The 16,462-nt window shown below is 29.8% G+C and overlaps 1 protein-coding gene across 1 annotated transcript; it reads left to right on the forward strand.

The window, feature by feature from the left end:
• Positions 1-15,387: 15,387 nt before the first annotated feature.
• Positions 15,388-15,990, forward strand: LOC141700921 (uncharacterized). The gene has a single exon (XM_074504571.1). The coding sequence runs from the start codon at positions 15,388-15,390 to the stop codon at positions 15,988-15,990; it is 603 nt and encodes a 200-aa protein (XP_074360672.1).
• The last annotated feature ends 472 nt before the right edge of the window (positions 15,991-16,462 follow it).

Here is a 16,462-nt window from a genome sequence, read left to right on the forward strand (position 1 = left end):
ATATTCTATCTACATATCTAGATACGACAAATAATGGGTTCATTAGGGGTGAACAAAAAATCGACCAAACTGCAAAATCGACCCAACACGCCCACACCCCGAAGTTTCGGGCGAACGAGCTGAACTATCCAAAATCCGAAGTTTAATTAGGTAATTTGTTTAACCCAAATATAATGGACTGAGTTAGGATTTAACAAATTTTAACCATTTCCAAACCCAACCCAACCCAAACATGATTTATAAAATTGGCTAATTAATTATAGTTCGTACATTAGTTATGGCTTCATTACCATTTTAATATGTCCGCATCAAGATTTGAAATATGAGTTATCATATGGGGCTGCATCAATAGTCAATAACATGTGAAAGATTTTATATATAATCTTAACAGACACACGCTAAGATATTAGAGAGGGTTCATGCAGAAACAACTACATTTTTAGAGTCTAATTTCTATTTCATTTGGCCTTCATTTAGTATAAGTATTCCCGACAAGATATATTACCACAAGGTTAGGGACTGCAAAAGGGAGTTGTTTTATTAAGTCGTTACACTGAATCAGAAAATATAATTATCTTCTACATTTTAATGTTTAAAGTAGTTATCACGACTTTAATTGACCTGCTTAATATTTCAGTAAATTGTGCTTAGTAGTTCAGAAAAATTGTATGCCCTAAAGTGTTCCCAAATGTGGATCTTTGTAGCACTTTCAACGCCTTTTAACTCATTTTCCTGTTTTTTATTTTTGCTTAAATATTTTCCTTTATGTAATTTGTTATGTCTAAATATTCATAAAGCTTATATTAGACATGCATGTTTGGGGTAACCTATATGTCAGTCTCCATCATGATTCATATTTAGATTACATGTTTAAAGCCCCTAATAGGTAATGTTTACAAGGCACCGAAACACACAATAAAGACAACAATTAATGTTCTCGTATAATAATTATATTATGAATTATGATGTTATTGATGACCATAGGTTCCCTTAACGAATAGTTTTTTATATATAATTATTTAACCGGTTTAGACTGACCAAAACCAATCCAAACCGATGTATAACGGGTAAGGTTCAGTTACATATTTATTTTCATTAGTTGGGTTGAAGTTTCCAAACCGATTTAATCGGGTGAAGTTGTAAAAACACCTTTAACCGGATCAACCCGACCCATCAACAACCCTACCTTATATAGTTCCCTTGAAATTATAATTTTTTTTATACATTTTTTGTGGAATTTTGGTAAATAAAACAATTTGTTTTTGAATCTTTTACACTTATTTCAAACTCAGACTACCAGTACATGAGTATGAGGTGAGGTACATAATTCAAATCTATATCCATAGATCTCTATGTATCTATATATGTCTATATCTATTTATATCTACATAATTTCAATTTATATCTACATATGTATCTATACATCTATATCGAGGAAGATCACGTGTAGGCGGTGGTGGCCTCCTGTTTTAAGTTGTGCATGACAGATGTGACAGAAAATTCGATCAAACTGTCGATATAGCAACAACTAAATAAAACTAATTTAGAACTGTGCAACAAATTTCTTAAATATTACTTGATTCTTTAATTTTATATGAATTAAATTTTTTAGCATTAAATAAGTGATTTTAATTAATATAGAGTTTTAATTGAAAAAATTAATTGGTTAGTTTTTATAATTAAAACCAGTGTTCTAAAATTGGAAATCGACATTGTTCGGTGGAGTTACTTTTCAGTGATTAATCGAATAATCAGTGATTAATAGGACCAATTAATTGGAGCATTAATTAGAAATATCTTAATAAATTAATTAATAATGTATTTCTAATTAAATTTTATTAACCTTTCATAAAGGTTATGAAAAATAATATCACGTATCATTAGTTCATATTTGTTTTTTAAGTGCTTTATACATTTTTTGATAGTTCATTTATGCATCATAATTAATACTAAATATTTAGTAGTTTGAAAGTTAGTAATTGATATAAAATTCATCACATGTTAAAATTAGGATAAATAAGGGTAATTTAATTGTAGAAACTTGCCGAATTATTAGAGATTAAAATTTAGGGGCATACGATATTTAGGGGCATACAATAGTTAATATAAGTCAATATATTATTATTAAATATTAAATATTATTTTGGATTTCAAATTTTCTTAATTCTTTTTTTACTAATTTTCACCATTTGACCGAATTGACCGATTTTGACCCGAATTGACCAATTATTGACAAAATCAATCGAATTTTGACCTTTTTTTAGAAAAACGCACTTTCATCTAATTTAAAATTAATGAAGACGAAACCCAGCTGAACTCCGATTAATCGGCCGATTAATCGGTTAATCGGCTGATTTTTAGAACACTGATTACAACATTATTATCTTATTTTAGAAAATAGAATTGTTCTGTTATCTTTGAAAAGGAAGATATTTGTTTAGAAAATAGAATTTCCTTTCCTACACCACCATCTACAGCAAACAAGTATGTAAACTACTTTTATGTCTCTTAAAATACAATTGAAAAGATCTACATGTCTAGCGAATAACATGCACACTCCAATACCTTCGTGCCAATATATCTTTTGTTTTATTAATCATACACTTAATAGGTATTTGTCACGTTAGAGTTATAGAATAATATTTTTAATCATATTTTTCTTTTTATATAAGTTGATTTAGTTACCTATATATTTTAAAATATATTAAGTTACTACTAAAATTATAATACTAATTGATATTTTACATATATAATAACTATTTTACAAAAAGGATAGATGAGTTAACATATAACATGTATTTAATTAACGATGTAATACTTTTTTAAGTAAATGTTATACGGAGTATTATAATTTACGATATCACATATAAGAAATAATTAATAAAATCCAATGATCAAGAATACAATTATATGTAAACAAAATCAAATTTATATTATCTAATGATCATGTATACACTTATACGAAAAATAAAATATATAATACGTAATTTTTCAATATTAATACAATATTTTTGTTAAGTACTATTCGATTAAAATCACCAATACAAGACATAAATTATTGGTATGTATATGATATAAGATTATATATAATGATTAATTACTCAAATAAAAATATATTATATGTTACCCATAAAACATCATATATTCTTACATATAGATTACGATGGTGATATATATTCCCTCCATCCCGCTCAACTCTTTAAATTTCAAAGAGAGTGTCTAACACACATTTTAAGGGACGTATAAAGTATAGTTCCGTTACTCATTTTTTTATATAATTTTCCTTTTCTGAATAAAAATTTAATCATACAATTGTTATTTAAAAAAATTGTAAAAATAATTTAAGGAATAATAATTTATATGCACCTTAAAATGCGTGTCAGACACTCTTTCCGAAATGTAGAGAAATGAGAGGGACGTAAGGAGTATAAAAAACTTTTCAGGAAAAATAGCTTTAGAGTTGAATGCCTAGTTCTTGAGATGATAGCACTCTGGAACATACAATTAAGAAGTCACTGAAATAAGGGTGTTGGCACTTCGTGGGACAATTTTATTATATAAGGTCTCAAACAACATATATTGAAAATATAAACGTAACTTAAAGAGATGTTTAGAGAAATGTAATGGAGTGCGACATTTCTTCTTCCCGTAAACTCTTAATTTTAAAAAAAACCTACAAACACATGTTTAATTAGCATTTACACAAATTCTATGTCAATACTATACAAGGAATACGTACCGAACAACCATTTTCATATACACATAAGTTTAAATTACGTTGATTAATGACCGTACAAATTATATATATATATATACTTGTTAAGTAGTCACATCGTGAAATTTTGTAATGAATACCCACAAGGTACGTTAACAAAGCAACACACGATGATATATACACATTGAATTTGTTAACTACACGTCATTACAATGAATTTAACAAACTTGTACTGACATTTTACACGAGAATGCTGAAGTTAGACCGAGACATTATCCATTCCATATATAACAAGGTTCGATCAGCATATAAAAATAGATGGCAGTTCTATACAAATTACAATAAACATCGTATCTTTAGCTCAAAAATCATGTACAACCAAAATAGTTCCAGTCACCTGAATCATCAAAGTCTGCAAAAAAAAATTAAAAATATGACACAACATACCATCACTCAATAATATATACGATCATTGAGTATAACCGATATTTGCAAGCTGAATTTTTAAAAAATACAGACACTGTATGTTGAAACATTATTAAAAAATATCAAGTGCCTCGTACGGGTTATTTTATTATTTTAAAATAATGTTTTGGGTAGGAATCGAACTCGGTCTTGTAATTACTCTACAATACATCATACCACCAAGCCACCTAACCATATAGGTTGTTGATCATACATATATTAGATATATTTGTGTGTTTTTGAATTAATAAATGTTTCATATTATATATTTTGAGTCTAAGAAATAACTTTTAATCATCTTTTCATGTTTTTCTTATTATATTTGCTACCTTGTATTATATTGTTATATAGTATAAATTAGTACTGTATGATATGTAACTAGCCTACATATTTTTAAATCATTTAGCTTAGTGAAATGGTGTTAACAATAAATATTTGTTATATATAGAAAATTGTTATATTTTAATTAGATATTTAGAAATTTATGATGAAACAAAATTAAAATGGATACATATACAATAGAAAATAATTATAGAAATTATACTATTTGAAAGTATATGTAATTTAATTATAAGAGAATAAAATATTATGTTATACATGTTCTCATCGAACCAACAAACAAATATGCTTTATATTAACATACTTTATCAAAGCTACATAATTTACACTAACATTTTATCATGAGTACTATGCTTATAATTTTACCCCATCGTGTGACTAATAATAACCCAACATGGGGCTAATATGAGACATTTTAATTGGCGTGAAATGACAAATTTAGCCTCATATTTATTATTTATTAAAAAATATTGATAACGAGAATCGATATTTAGTCTACCGATTGGTTTGTGCAACTTCCTACCCTTGTGCCATTGAAGCACGTTTTTTTCAAGACACATAATATGTGACATTAATGGATGAATATGTGAAATTTGATAATTTAAACTTATTATTTTTTTCTCAAATTATTATTTTTACATTTACTAATTTTGATGATATTATATTGTATTATGAATTAGTGACATTTCATATATAATCTACTTATATATTTTTAAATTATCTAAATTAGTAAAATAATACAATACTAACACATTTTATTCACCTGTAAATTCATGATACATTTCAATCCGTGTAAACTGACAAATTTACCTTCATATTTTTTATTTATAAAAAAAAATATTGATCATGAGAGTTGAACTTGGGTCTACCAATTGGTTTTTGCAGTTTACTACTGCTGTGTTATTGAAGTATATATGTCTTTGTCGAGACACATATATGTGACATTAATGGATAAATATATGAAATATGATTATTGAAACTTAATAATTTTCTTATGAAATTTTTATTTTTACATTTAAAAATTTTGATGATATTATATTATTTTATGAATTTGTGATGTATCATATATAATCTATATTCACAATTTTTAATTATTTAATTTAGTGAAATAATACTAAATTAGTCTTTATAATATGTCACTGCCAGGATTAATGCTTGGTTCGGTAAAATTAGAAGCGATTTATTTATGGGTAAGTATTACGCATTTAACCAATTTTATTGCAACATCAATGACTTTTTGAGGTAAAACATACTTGTGGAAATGAGTACATGGGAATGTATAAAAATTTCTACCAAGAACTAATGCACCTTCAAGATAAAACAAGTAAGTCAGATTAGACTATAAAATATCACATATTAGCTGAAAGTACAACCTACATTTCCAAAACTGTTTAATCAGTAAAAATTATCATGGATGCATTAATACATGTACATAAGTGAAACCTTGATGGACATAATGAATCAACATCACTGGCTTAGTACTCCTCACCATATTCAAATACACATTTCTCCAGGGGTAAAATTTTGTAACTTAAAAGAAAACTTTGCTTATTAGAATTGGATACTAAAATTTTCTTTGCTTATAGTTGTGTCATTTTTCGTTAACGTACTATCGAGTTTAAATCTTATTCTTGATAAGTTAAAAATATGAATTCGTAAACAATGTCAAAAAATATAATTACACTGATTTACAAATATTGTACACAATCTCGTACACTAACATGCAACAAAAAGATTATATACAAAAAGAATGAATAAATCTTACACACCACAAATATTCAGTATCAAGATTACTCATTTGCTAACCAAAAATACCTGAATTATGTATAGCTTTTATCATTAATAAAGTAACTACATAGCTAAAGTACAACATTATAATCAGAAATGATGAACATCTAATATTTAAAATATTAGAAGATATACAAAACTTGACTTGTGCCTCGCACGGGGTTTCATACTAGTATATTACTAATATACAATCACTATGCTGAAGGTTTTACCGTAAAAATAAATATATATGACTAATATACGCACATTCTGAAAAGTAATTTTTAATCTTAATTGAATACCCTATGATTTACTAGGATTAATAATCTAAATTGAATACTGCAAATTTTAAATAGGATTGTTTAAAATCCATTATCAATAACTCTTTATTTCTAGAATCAATAAAAAACCATTAAAATCTCAAACCAATACACCTATATAAATAACAGATAAAGGCTACACATAAATGTAACATATTAATATATCAATAGGATTTGTTCAAATAGTATTAAGCCTTAAAATGAAAACTAGAAACTCATCTACACCCTTGGATACACCCTCCCATATATAATCTCAATTTTTCTCCTCCGTTCTTAATTTAATTTTTTTCGTAAAACGGTAATTTTTTTTAAAATTCGACTTCACTATATTCTTTTGCATCTCCAAATGATCGATTATTATAAGGGAGTTTCTACTGGAGTAGGACCCTATATTAATAATCGACGATATCCGGAAGGGTGATGTGTACAGGTTATTGATCATTGAACATCACCGATTAACAAACTATTAAAATGTAACTAATGACAAATTACGATTTGATGGTGATCCTGGTAGAGGTGGGTTAGTGATTAACCCGTGAGAAGGTCCAGCTGGACCCTGAGGATTATAATCACCTTTGGGGGTATCACTATAATAAAAATGGTCATTTTATACCAGCTGTTTGGTAGCGAATGTTCTATATTTGGTAGGAAAAAGGGTCAATTCTTTGAGAATTGCTACTTAATAGAAATTGATGGTTATTTTTTTTAATAGCCCCACTTCCAATTGGCTGCCCGTCCAGCGTGCCAAACGGCCAGCCACGTCATCTCTCATGTCATCTGCCACGCCACGTAAACGTTGACCCTAGTTGTTGAGTTGGTATGTGGGACTCACTCACGTGTCCAATCACGTGGCAGTTGACCCAGTCAAGGTCTATTTCCTACTATAATTGGTATCTTTCGATTGATTATTTCCTTCCAGAATTGGTAGGTTTTTATTAAGAAATGGTAGGTTTCATGCCAGAAGGTATAAAAATGGGTATTTTCTACAGACCATTCCATACCACCATTTAGCTTTAATGCGGTATGAAATAGCTTGAATCTGGTAGGAAATTTCCTGTATATGGTGGTAAATGCTGAACTGTTTTTTTTAATTTTTTTTTATATAATGTAGAAAAAATTGCATCTAAATTAATATCTATATGATAAGCATACAACAATGACTAAAATTAAAAATTTCATCTTTATTAAAAGTTAAATTTACATGTTCATAGTAATCGTCCAATGAGAAAACTAGGTGTGAGGGTATCGTCTGGAAAATTACCGGAGTTTAAGACATTTTAAAATATAAAATTTTAAGGGTAAATCTGTAAATATAAACACGACCCTCCTGTATTTACAAAAATACCCCAATGATACACTTAATTTCTTGTAACCTCATGCATGTCTCATGAGGTCATCCTCGAAACCAACAATCCCTTATTCAATATTAAAAATAATAATTCAATACAACAATTAATAGATGTTTTAAAGTTTAGACTAATCATCTCAAGTTCTTATCATCATTGAATCATTTGCCTTCATTCTTTGTAATTTCTTCATTTTCATCATTATTTTTTCCATTTTCTTGGCCTCAAGTCAATAAAATCTATATAAGAAGAGTAAATAAATTTTAATAGTCATTAACACACACAAACAATTAATACATGTAGTAAAAAACAAAAAATTAATTACATAAAATTACATAAACCAAAAAAGATTAAAAATATGTTAAGAACATTGAAATGCATACATGTATAAAAGATGGTTAAAATAAAGCAGATAAAGATATTTACGAAATGAGAGAAGAAGAATATCAAGGAAGTGTGATATGAAATTTTGGTAGAGTAGATGAAAATGAAAATGAAAAGAGTAAGATAGGAGTTTATAGGTTCAAGTCACATATTTCCTACCAATGTAGGTATGTTATGGGTTCGCCCGCATTTTTTAAATTTTTTGGTTTGGTTTTGGCTTCATATATGAAATTTTTATTTTTGGTTTTGGCAACATGTTTCAAATTTTTGTGAAATTATGGTTAATTTCCTACCAAAACTCGTAGGTTTTGAGTTGCGCCAAATATTTAAATTTTTTTATTTTGGCTCCATGGTTGAAAATTTTGGTATTGGCTTCATGTTTGAAATTTTCTTGAACTAAGTTTTATATCCTGCCAATATTAGTAGGTAATAGGGTTTAACGATTTTTAAATTTTTTTTTGTCAGTGCATATTTCAAAAATAAATATTAATATAATTTTCAGTGTGTGGCATTTTCCTACCATACTGGGCCCTTTTCCTACCAATGTTGGCAATATAAGGAAAATAACAACCATCTTTTTTTAGCATTACACACCAATACATGTAGGTACTGAACACATTTTATAAATTTATTAGAAAAACATAAGAGCTTTATTTTTAAAAAATATAATATATATGCCATGTTCATATACAAAATCAATATATCTAATCATCCATACTTGGATTATTGAAAAAAAAAATTAAAAAATGAAAATGTGTAACCCTAAAAAACCTTAAACTATAATGTAAAACCTAATCCAAACTTAGGAAAATGTCCCTCTTTTTTTGTGAACGATTTTACTTATTTTTAATGTATTTCTTATCCAAATTTTTTTGTTTGTTTCCTTTCACTACAAAATGGCATTTCAGTTTTTAAGTTATAATTTATGTGAAAGTTCTTATATTTATTTTTCTGTAATTATTATATTTTATATAAATAAAAGAATAACATGATAATGTAAATAAAAATCAACTACTTTATATCATACCCTACTAAAATGAATTGATATTTATGTTTACGGAGCTTGATCAAGTAATAAATGAATTTGTTAAAAAATAAAATTTAATTATTATTTTCCATGTGTATCCTCTTTAGAGATTTAGAAAAATTCCGAAACCTGAAATCCGATCAGGAAAAAAGCCTGAAAATCTCTATCCGGAAAAAAGTCCGACTCGGCCCGTGAGCCTTGAATGGGCCTCCATATTTCTCAAAAATCCGGTCAGACCCGAAGCCCGAAAAGGCCGGATCCAAAAAAGCCCAGATCTAAAATAACCCGGATAAAAGCCCGGTTTGGCCCAGATAAAAGTACGGGCTTCTTGAAAAGCCCGATTAGAAAAACCGTTTTTATATAAACTGTTAAAATATACAATACTTTTTATGATTTTAAAAATTTTATATTATAATTTTAGAAGAAATTAAGGTATATATGATTATTTATATATTATATTAAAAAATAATTATTTATTTCAGTGTCTAAACTACTCTATTTGATATATCAAAATATTATTTTCTCCGGTATTTAAACTATTCATATTTTGATTTATAAAATTTTAAAATATATTTTTAATATATAAATAAAAAAGCCTGGACAAAGCCCGGTTCGACACGTTCCGGTCCGGCCCGTGGGCCTAAAATGGCCTTATATTTCTTAGAAAACTCGACCCGATCCATTTTAAAAAAACGGGTTTTTTAAATTCCGGATAATTTCCGGCCCGATGGGCTTTTTGGGCAACTGTAATCCTTTTTCCTCCAATATTGGGCTCTTTTCCTATCAAATATGGTACGATATACCCTATTAAGAAATGGACAACCAACCTTATTTTTGGGTTTTTCCACCAATATTTGTACGAGTTGTGCATTTTTTTATAAATTTATTTTAAAAACATATATGATATTTCACTTACACATACAAAATCAATATATCTAACCATCTGTTCTGTTAAAAAATTAAAAGAATGAAACGTGTAACCCTAAAGAACCCCTAAACAATCCCTAGACTATGAGTATAAAACTTAATTCAAACTTCGAACAATGTCATTAATTCGTTTTCTGAATGATCGTACTTATTTAAAAATATTTTATTATCCAATTTTTTTTCCTTAGTTTCCTTCAATACAAAATGACATTTCACTTATTAAGTTATTATTTATTAAAAATTTCTTATATTTATTATTTTTTTCATATTAATTATAATTTATCTAAATGAAATGAAAACATGGGAATGTAATTATTAATCTACTAATTTTTATCGTATACTGCTAAAATGAATAGATCTTTACGCCCATGAAGTTTGATCAACAAAAATATAACAAGCAATCAATAGAAAACATGAAAACAAATATTTTTTTGTTTATTATCATTTTTCCTACCAATTTTGGTAGGTAGTAAGTGGGAGATGGTAGTTTTCACAACCCTAATGGTAGGAATTGAACATGCATGATATGTTTTGAGTGGCTAACAAATGTTATAAATATTTTAAATTAACTTTTAGACAATAAAAATATTTAATATATTAGAAAAAATATTGTTGCACTACACCATAGATTGGTTATAGAAATACTCACTTCAAAATCTGTCTGTAAATTGTTACTATATGTTAAGTAGTTTTGACAAATTTATAGCTACTGTAATTTTATATAAAATTGTTACAGAAAAGTACATTTTTGACAAAAAATCTAAAAGTTTGCAAGGACTTTGTAAAATCTTTACAATGAAATTCAAAAATTTGGATCCAAAATTTCCCGGGTATAAAGAAGCAAACTTTCCAATTATTTTACATGACTCCAAAACAAGCCCATACCTTAATTATTATAATAAGATTGTATCATCACATTATTTGAAGTAAAAAACACCAGCAATACAGTTTACGCTTGGAGGCGACAAACAAAGGCGACCACTCGAAGATTCAATCTTGGAGATTCAAGTTCGAAGATCAAAGATTTGAACTCGAAAAACACTCATGTTGGGACAGTATTCAAACTCGAAAGTAAAAATTTGAACTTTATAATCGATTTTTTTCCACAAATCGATTTTTATTTGTAAAAAGATTTGTTTCAATTTGGGTTTATTTTTTAATTAGTGGTGAAATTTAAAAACAATTTATAGGTTAATTAGGGATTTTCAAGTGAGATTCTAAATTAGGTATTTAAAATTTATGGCTTCGATTGTGATTTTGTCCAAATTTTAAAATTGAGAAATTATAAAATTAGGGCTTGATTGTGTTCCTAGTAATTAGGTCTTAGTTTGTATGATTGTGATTCTAAGCCTTAATTTTGAGTTTGTGTTCTTGTAAATTTTATATGTCGTGTTCGTATTTGGAATTTTTAAATTTATATGTTATACTCCTCTTTGCTGCATAACCTCCGTTATGATTTAAAAATTTTGAGTCTGATTGCGTTTGCTACATACTCTTTCAAGAATTTGTTAGACTCTGGACTGATTACCTTTCCAGACTTCTTCCACAACCTTTGTTGAGCTTCTCTCGTCAGCTTTATAGTCTTCTTCTCATGTTCTTATCGTATTTCTGTTTTTAGTTTTATGATTTTACTCATGAGTTATTGTTGAGCTTCTTTTTTGCAGCCTCAGCTGAAGCTAATTGATCTTTGAGCATCTTCAGCTCCTCTTGTGCTTGCTCCAATTGAGTTTCCGAACCTGCAATGCAGGTACCCAGTTTCTTTTAATTTACAGGAAGACGATCAGAGTGAGAACCTTTTGGGTGTTGGGTATAACTACACTATGCACAAGAATGGAAAAATTAAGAACAGGTAAGCAACTAATTAACGAAACAAAACACGAAGGAAGAAATAAGATATAATTAAAGACTGAATTAACAAAGAGAAGATAGAATCACTTAGCCTTTGAGAAGCATCGACTATTTTTGAAAAGATTATTACCCCACCTACGCTGCGTTGGGTTGTAGAAATATCACTTCTAAGATAAAACAACATAGAGCACTTCGTTCACAGTCATGCAATGCTCAACAACAACCATTACCTCAGTTCGCCCAGAAAACCTATGCAAAGATCGGTATAATATGAAGGAGAGAAAAAGAGAGAAGGTGCAACACTATTATTAATAAAATCACCCAAAACAGGTTCAATGTTTATAAAAAATAAACCATCAAACAAGTAACCCTTGCCAAAAATGTACCAGTGTGAGTAATCAATACTTTATTACATTTCTAAGAAAGTTCAAAGCCATTCTTAACTAAACAACTTTCAATTATTATATTATTACGAATAGAGGAAACTTGATGCACTCTAGTAAGAGATATAATCCACCCAAAATCAAACTTCAGGTTCACGATTCCTACTCCTAGCACTTGTGCAATATTTTCCATCGTCACTATCACTCCATGACTCTAATAATAAGATACAAACAAATTATTATCAGCATAAATATACACGGTAGCTCCATTATCAATCAACCATTCATGCGATAAATAAGTGAAAAGTAGTACAGGGTCGTAAGTAACATACCCATTATCGGTGTAAGAGGCAATAATCTCACCGACAACCATGTTAGCTATCTGCCCACTTGTGGTTCCATGTCCATGTATTTGCTTAAGCTACCACTCCAGCTTTCTTAGCTTTCTTAACATGACAGTCCTTGCTCCAATGACCAACCTGTCCACAAGACCAACATGGTTTGTTTGCCTTTGGTTTATTAGCCTTGGTTTTGTCAGCTTTAGTGTTAGCCTTCTTAGTGACTACCTTTCTTTTCTGTTCTACAGTCACTACATTCACCTCCGAGCTTCCATGTTCAATAGGCATAACATGTCCTTGTTTGGACTTGTGCTGCTTTTGCACATAGATGTTCAACATCAAGTTAGTCCATGTGATCTCTCCTCTCTATATTTTCAGGGAGAGATCAAACTCTTCCCAGGACTTGGGGTGCTTTTCAATCATTATCATTACTCGAAAATTTTCAGGGAAGACCATCCTAGACTCAGCCAAATCATAAACCAACATCTCAAACTCATGAACCTGCTCAATCATTGATTTTATATCCACCAACTTGAAGTTAAGAAACCTAGCCATATAATACTTCTCAAGACCTTGAGAATCAGTATTGTGGGTTTGGTTCAGCTTATCCCACAAGATTTTAACTGTATAGGCATTTGATGAGTAAACATCGAATAAGATGTTCGCCAAAGCTGCCAATATGGCTAACCTAGGCACTCCATCATTCTTATCCCATAAAGCATAAGTCTTAACAGATTTAGCATTCTCTTGATCCACAATAGTAGGATCATACTATACTACAGGCCATAGACCCTTTACCGTTACCCAGAGCTTTGACTTTTTTTATCAGCGAGAAAAAGAAGCTCCATCACTGAATATATCAGGCATACCCGATAAATCAATATGCTGGGAAAAATGGTACGTAGTCCAATCAATGGTGGAAACAGTACCACCTGAACCAGAACCAGTCTCAACAGTCTTAAAAAGCAGAAACAAGATATAATTAGAGACTGAATTGACAAAGAGATGATATATTCACTTATCTCTAACAGAAGCTTTAACAAATTATGAAAGAACTAATAACATTTGAGTCGCCTGACCTTCGAGAAGCCTAGACTATTCTTGAAAAGATTACTGCCCCACTTACGCTGTGCTGAGTTGCGGCAATATCGCTTCTAGGATAAAACAACATGGAGTACTTCATTCACAGTCACGTAATGCTCAATAGTGACCTGTACCTCAGTTCGCCCAAAAAACCGATGCAAAGATCTGTATAATACAGATGAGAGGAAAAAGAGGAATTGCATATAAGGTTTTCACAAGTTTATGAGTTGTGTATTTTCTATTTGTCTTATCAAATATTTTGTTTTGTATATTAAATAAAACTAAAACGTAAGTGCATATATTGTATTAATTAAAACAAATATTTTGACCTATTTAACATTTAATAGAATATATCAGAATCGTAACTCCCAGAATCAGAGTTTGTTAAACTCTGATCAGTGAGTTGTGTATTTTCTATATCTCTTATCAAACATTTTGTTTTTTATATTAAACAAAACTAAAATGTAATTGCATATATTACATTAACTAAAATAAATTTAATAGAATATATTAGAATTGTAACAGTTAGAAGCGAATGTGTGTGCGCGCGAGGCACACAATAACACCATGGACACCTATGTGCCTTAGCAGTTGTAATGGCACATGGTACTATATAAAGTACTCAACCTTACATTATCCTATCAATGTGGGATAAACCCATATAACCATTTTCAAGCTACAAAATTAATCTCAATTTCAGTATGGATTAGACTAAAAAATAACTTAGATCCAAACATGAAAGTTTAAGTTTTCATTACAACAAACAACTTCAAACATTTTGTTTTAGGTAATTACATCAAGAACAAACCTAAAATGTAGCTTAAACCTTCCCATTTTCTAACATTGAGGACCGATGATCCTTAAGCCTAGGGCTCCCACCAGAGGATAAAACTATGCTTTCACTTGATGAGATGGAACTTTGCAATCAGTCACTAGCGTTGGAATCTTTTGAGGAACGTCTGAAGGCATGTTATGCACAAAGATATCAGACAACATTTGTGTGAGTAATGCTAAAATTAACAAAAAGACATGCATTCTGGTGATGACTAAAGAGAAGAAGGCTATTAATTGTCAAGGGCAATGTAGACATTTTATGTTTGTAACTAAGGGTAGTTAAGACATTTCAATGTAATAGTTGGTTAGAAAGTTTGTTACAGAGTTTTGCTAGCTGGCTGTTTTCTATATCAGTTCAATCTGTACTCATTAACAGGGACTGGAAGAGTGACTCTAAGATCTAAATGTAGAAAACTTGTTGATTGAACAATCAATTGCTTTGCATTTCTTTATGGTATCAGAGCTATGATTGATTGTTCTTAAGATCAAAAGCTTTCACAACACAGATTTGTGTCATAGTTCATGAAAGTTTGACGATTGTGTAATCGATAAACGATTGTTGATTGAATCACGAATTGAGTGAGATTTCACAAATTCTGGTGATCACAGATATGGCATCGGGAAGCAGATTCTCGTTTGAAGATATGCAAAATCCGTTGTTTCTTCAACCGAGTGATGGACCGAACTCCATTAATGTCACGAAGCTTCAAGGTTCTAGTGATTATCGAGCGTGGAGACGATCTATGGAGATTCAGCTTGCATCGAAGCGAAAATTAGGCTTTGTTCAAGGAACAGAGGTTCGAAGCTTGACAGATGCAACAGAAGCAATCCAGTGGGAGACTTGCAATAATATGGTAATTTCTTGGTTACATAACAATATCTCCGATTCAATCAATAAATCAATACTGTTTGTTAATTCTGCAAGTGAAATCTGGAAAGTACTTGAAAAACGTTTTCAATTGAACAATGGATCTCGTAAATACAAGCTTGCTAGGGATTTATTTCATATTCAACAAGATCACAGATCATTAGTTGAATATTACACTGAAATAAGCACTGTATGGGAAGAATTGGAAGCTATGAACACTATGCCTGTTTTAACTAACATTACACCTGAAGTAGCTGCGTTTGTTAAGGCATTAGACACTCAGAAACAAGAAGCTAGATTATTTCAGTTTCTAAATGGTCTGGATGAAGATTATAATGCCCAATGAAGTCAGATTCTGATGATGTCTGTGTTGCCTAGTGTAGAAATGGCTTGTTCTGCTATTCAGCAAGAAGAGTCTCAGCGTGATAATTCACATGTGTTCAAACCTGAAATAGCAGCTATGTACTATAGAGGACCTACTTATAATAACACTAAGATTGGTGAGTGCTCAGAGTGTGGTAAGCGAGGTCATTCTAAGGAAAGGTGTTGGAGTATTATTGGATATCCAAAGTGGTACAATAAGAATAAACCTGCACAATCTCAGAAATTTACTAAGAATAACTTGCAGTCTGGTGTCAAGATGGCACACAGTGTGCAAGCTGCTGTGTGTGATTCTAATTCTGAAGATTTAAGAATTTCTGCCAAGCAACTTGAACAGCTCCTGAAAATGTTACCATCTATTCAGATCTCAAATCAGTCTAGTTCATCTAATGCATTAGATATGTCTGAAGAGGATAGTCCTTTCTCTGGAATGGTAT

The sequence above is a fragment of the Apium graveolens genome, unplaced genomic scaffold (genome assembly GCF_009905375.1).
Source record: "Apium graveolens cultivar Ventura unplaced genomic scaffold, ASM990537v1 ctg3098, whole genome shotgun sequence".
In the NCBI taxonomy this organism is placed as follows: Eukaryota; Viridiplantae; Streptophyta; class Magnoliopsida; order Apiales; family Apiaceae; genus Apium; species Apium graveolens.

Coding starts and splice junctions, on each gene's coding strand:
- LOC141700921 (XM_074504571.1), top strand. CDS start 15,388: ATGGCATCGGGAAGCAGATTCTCGTTTGAAGATATGCAAAATCCGTTG.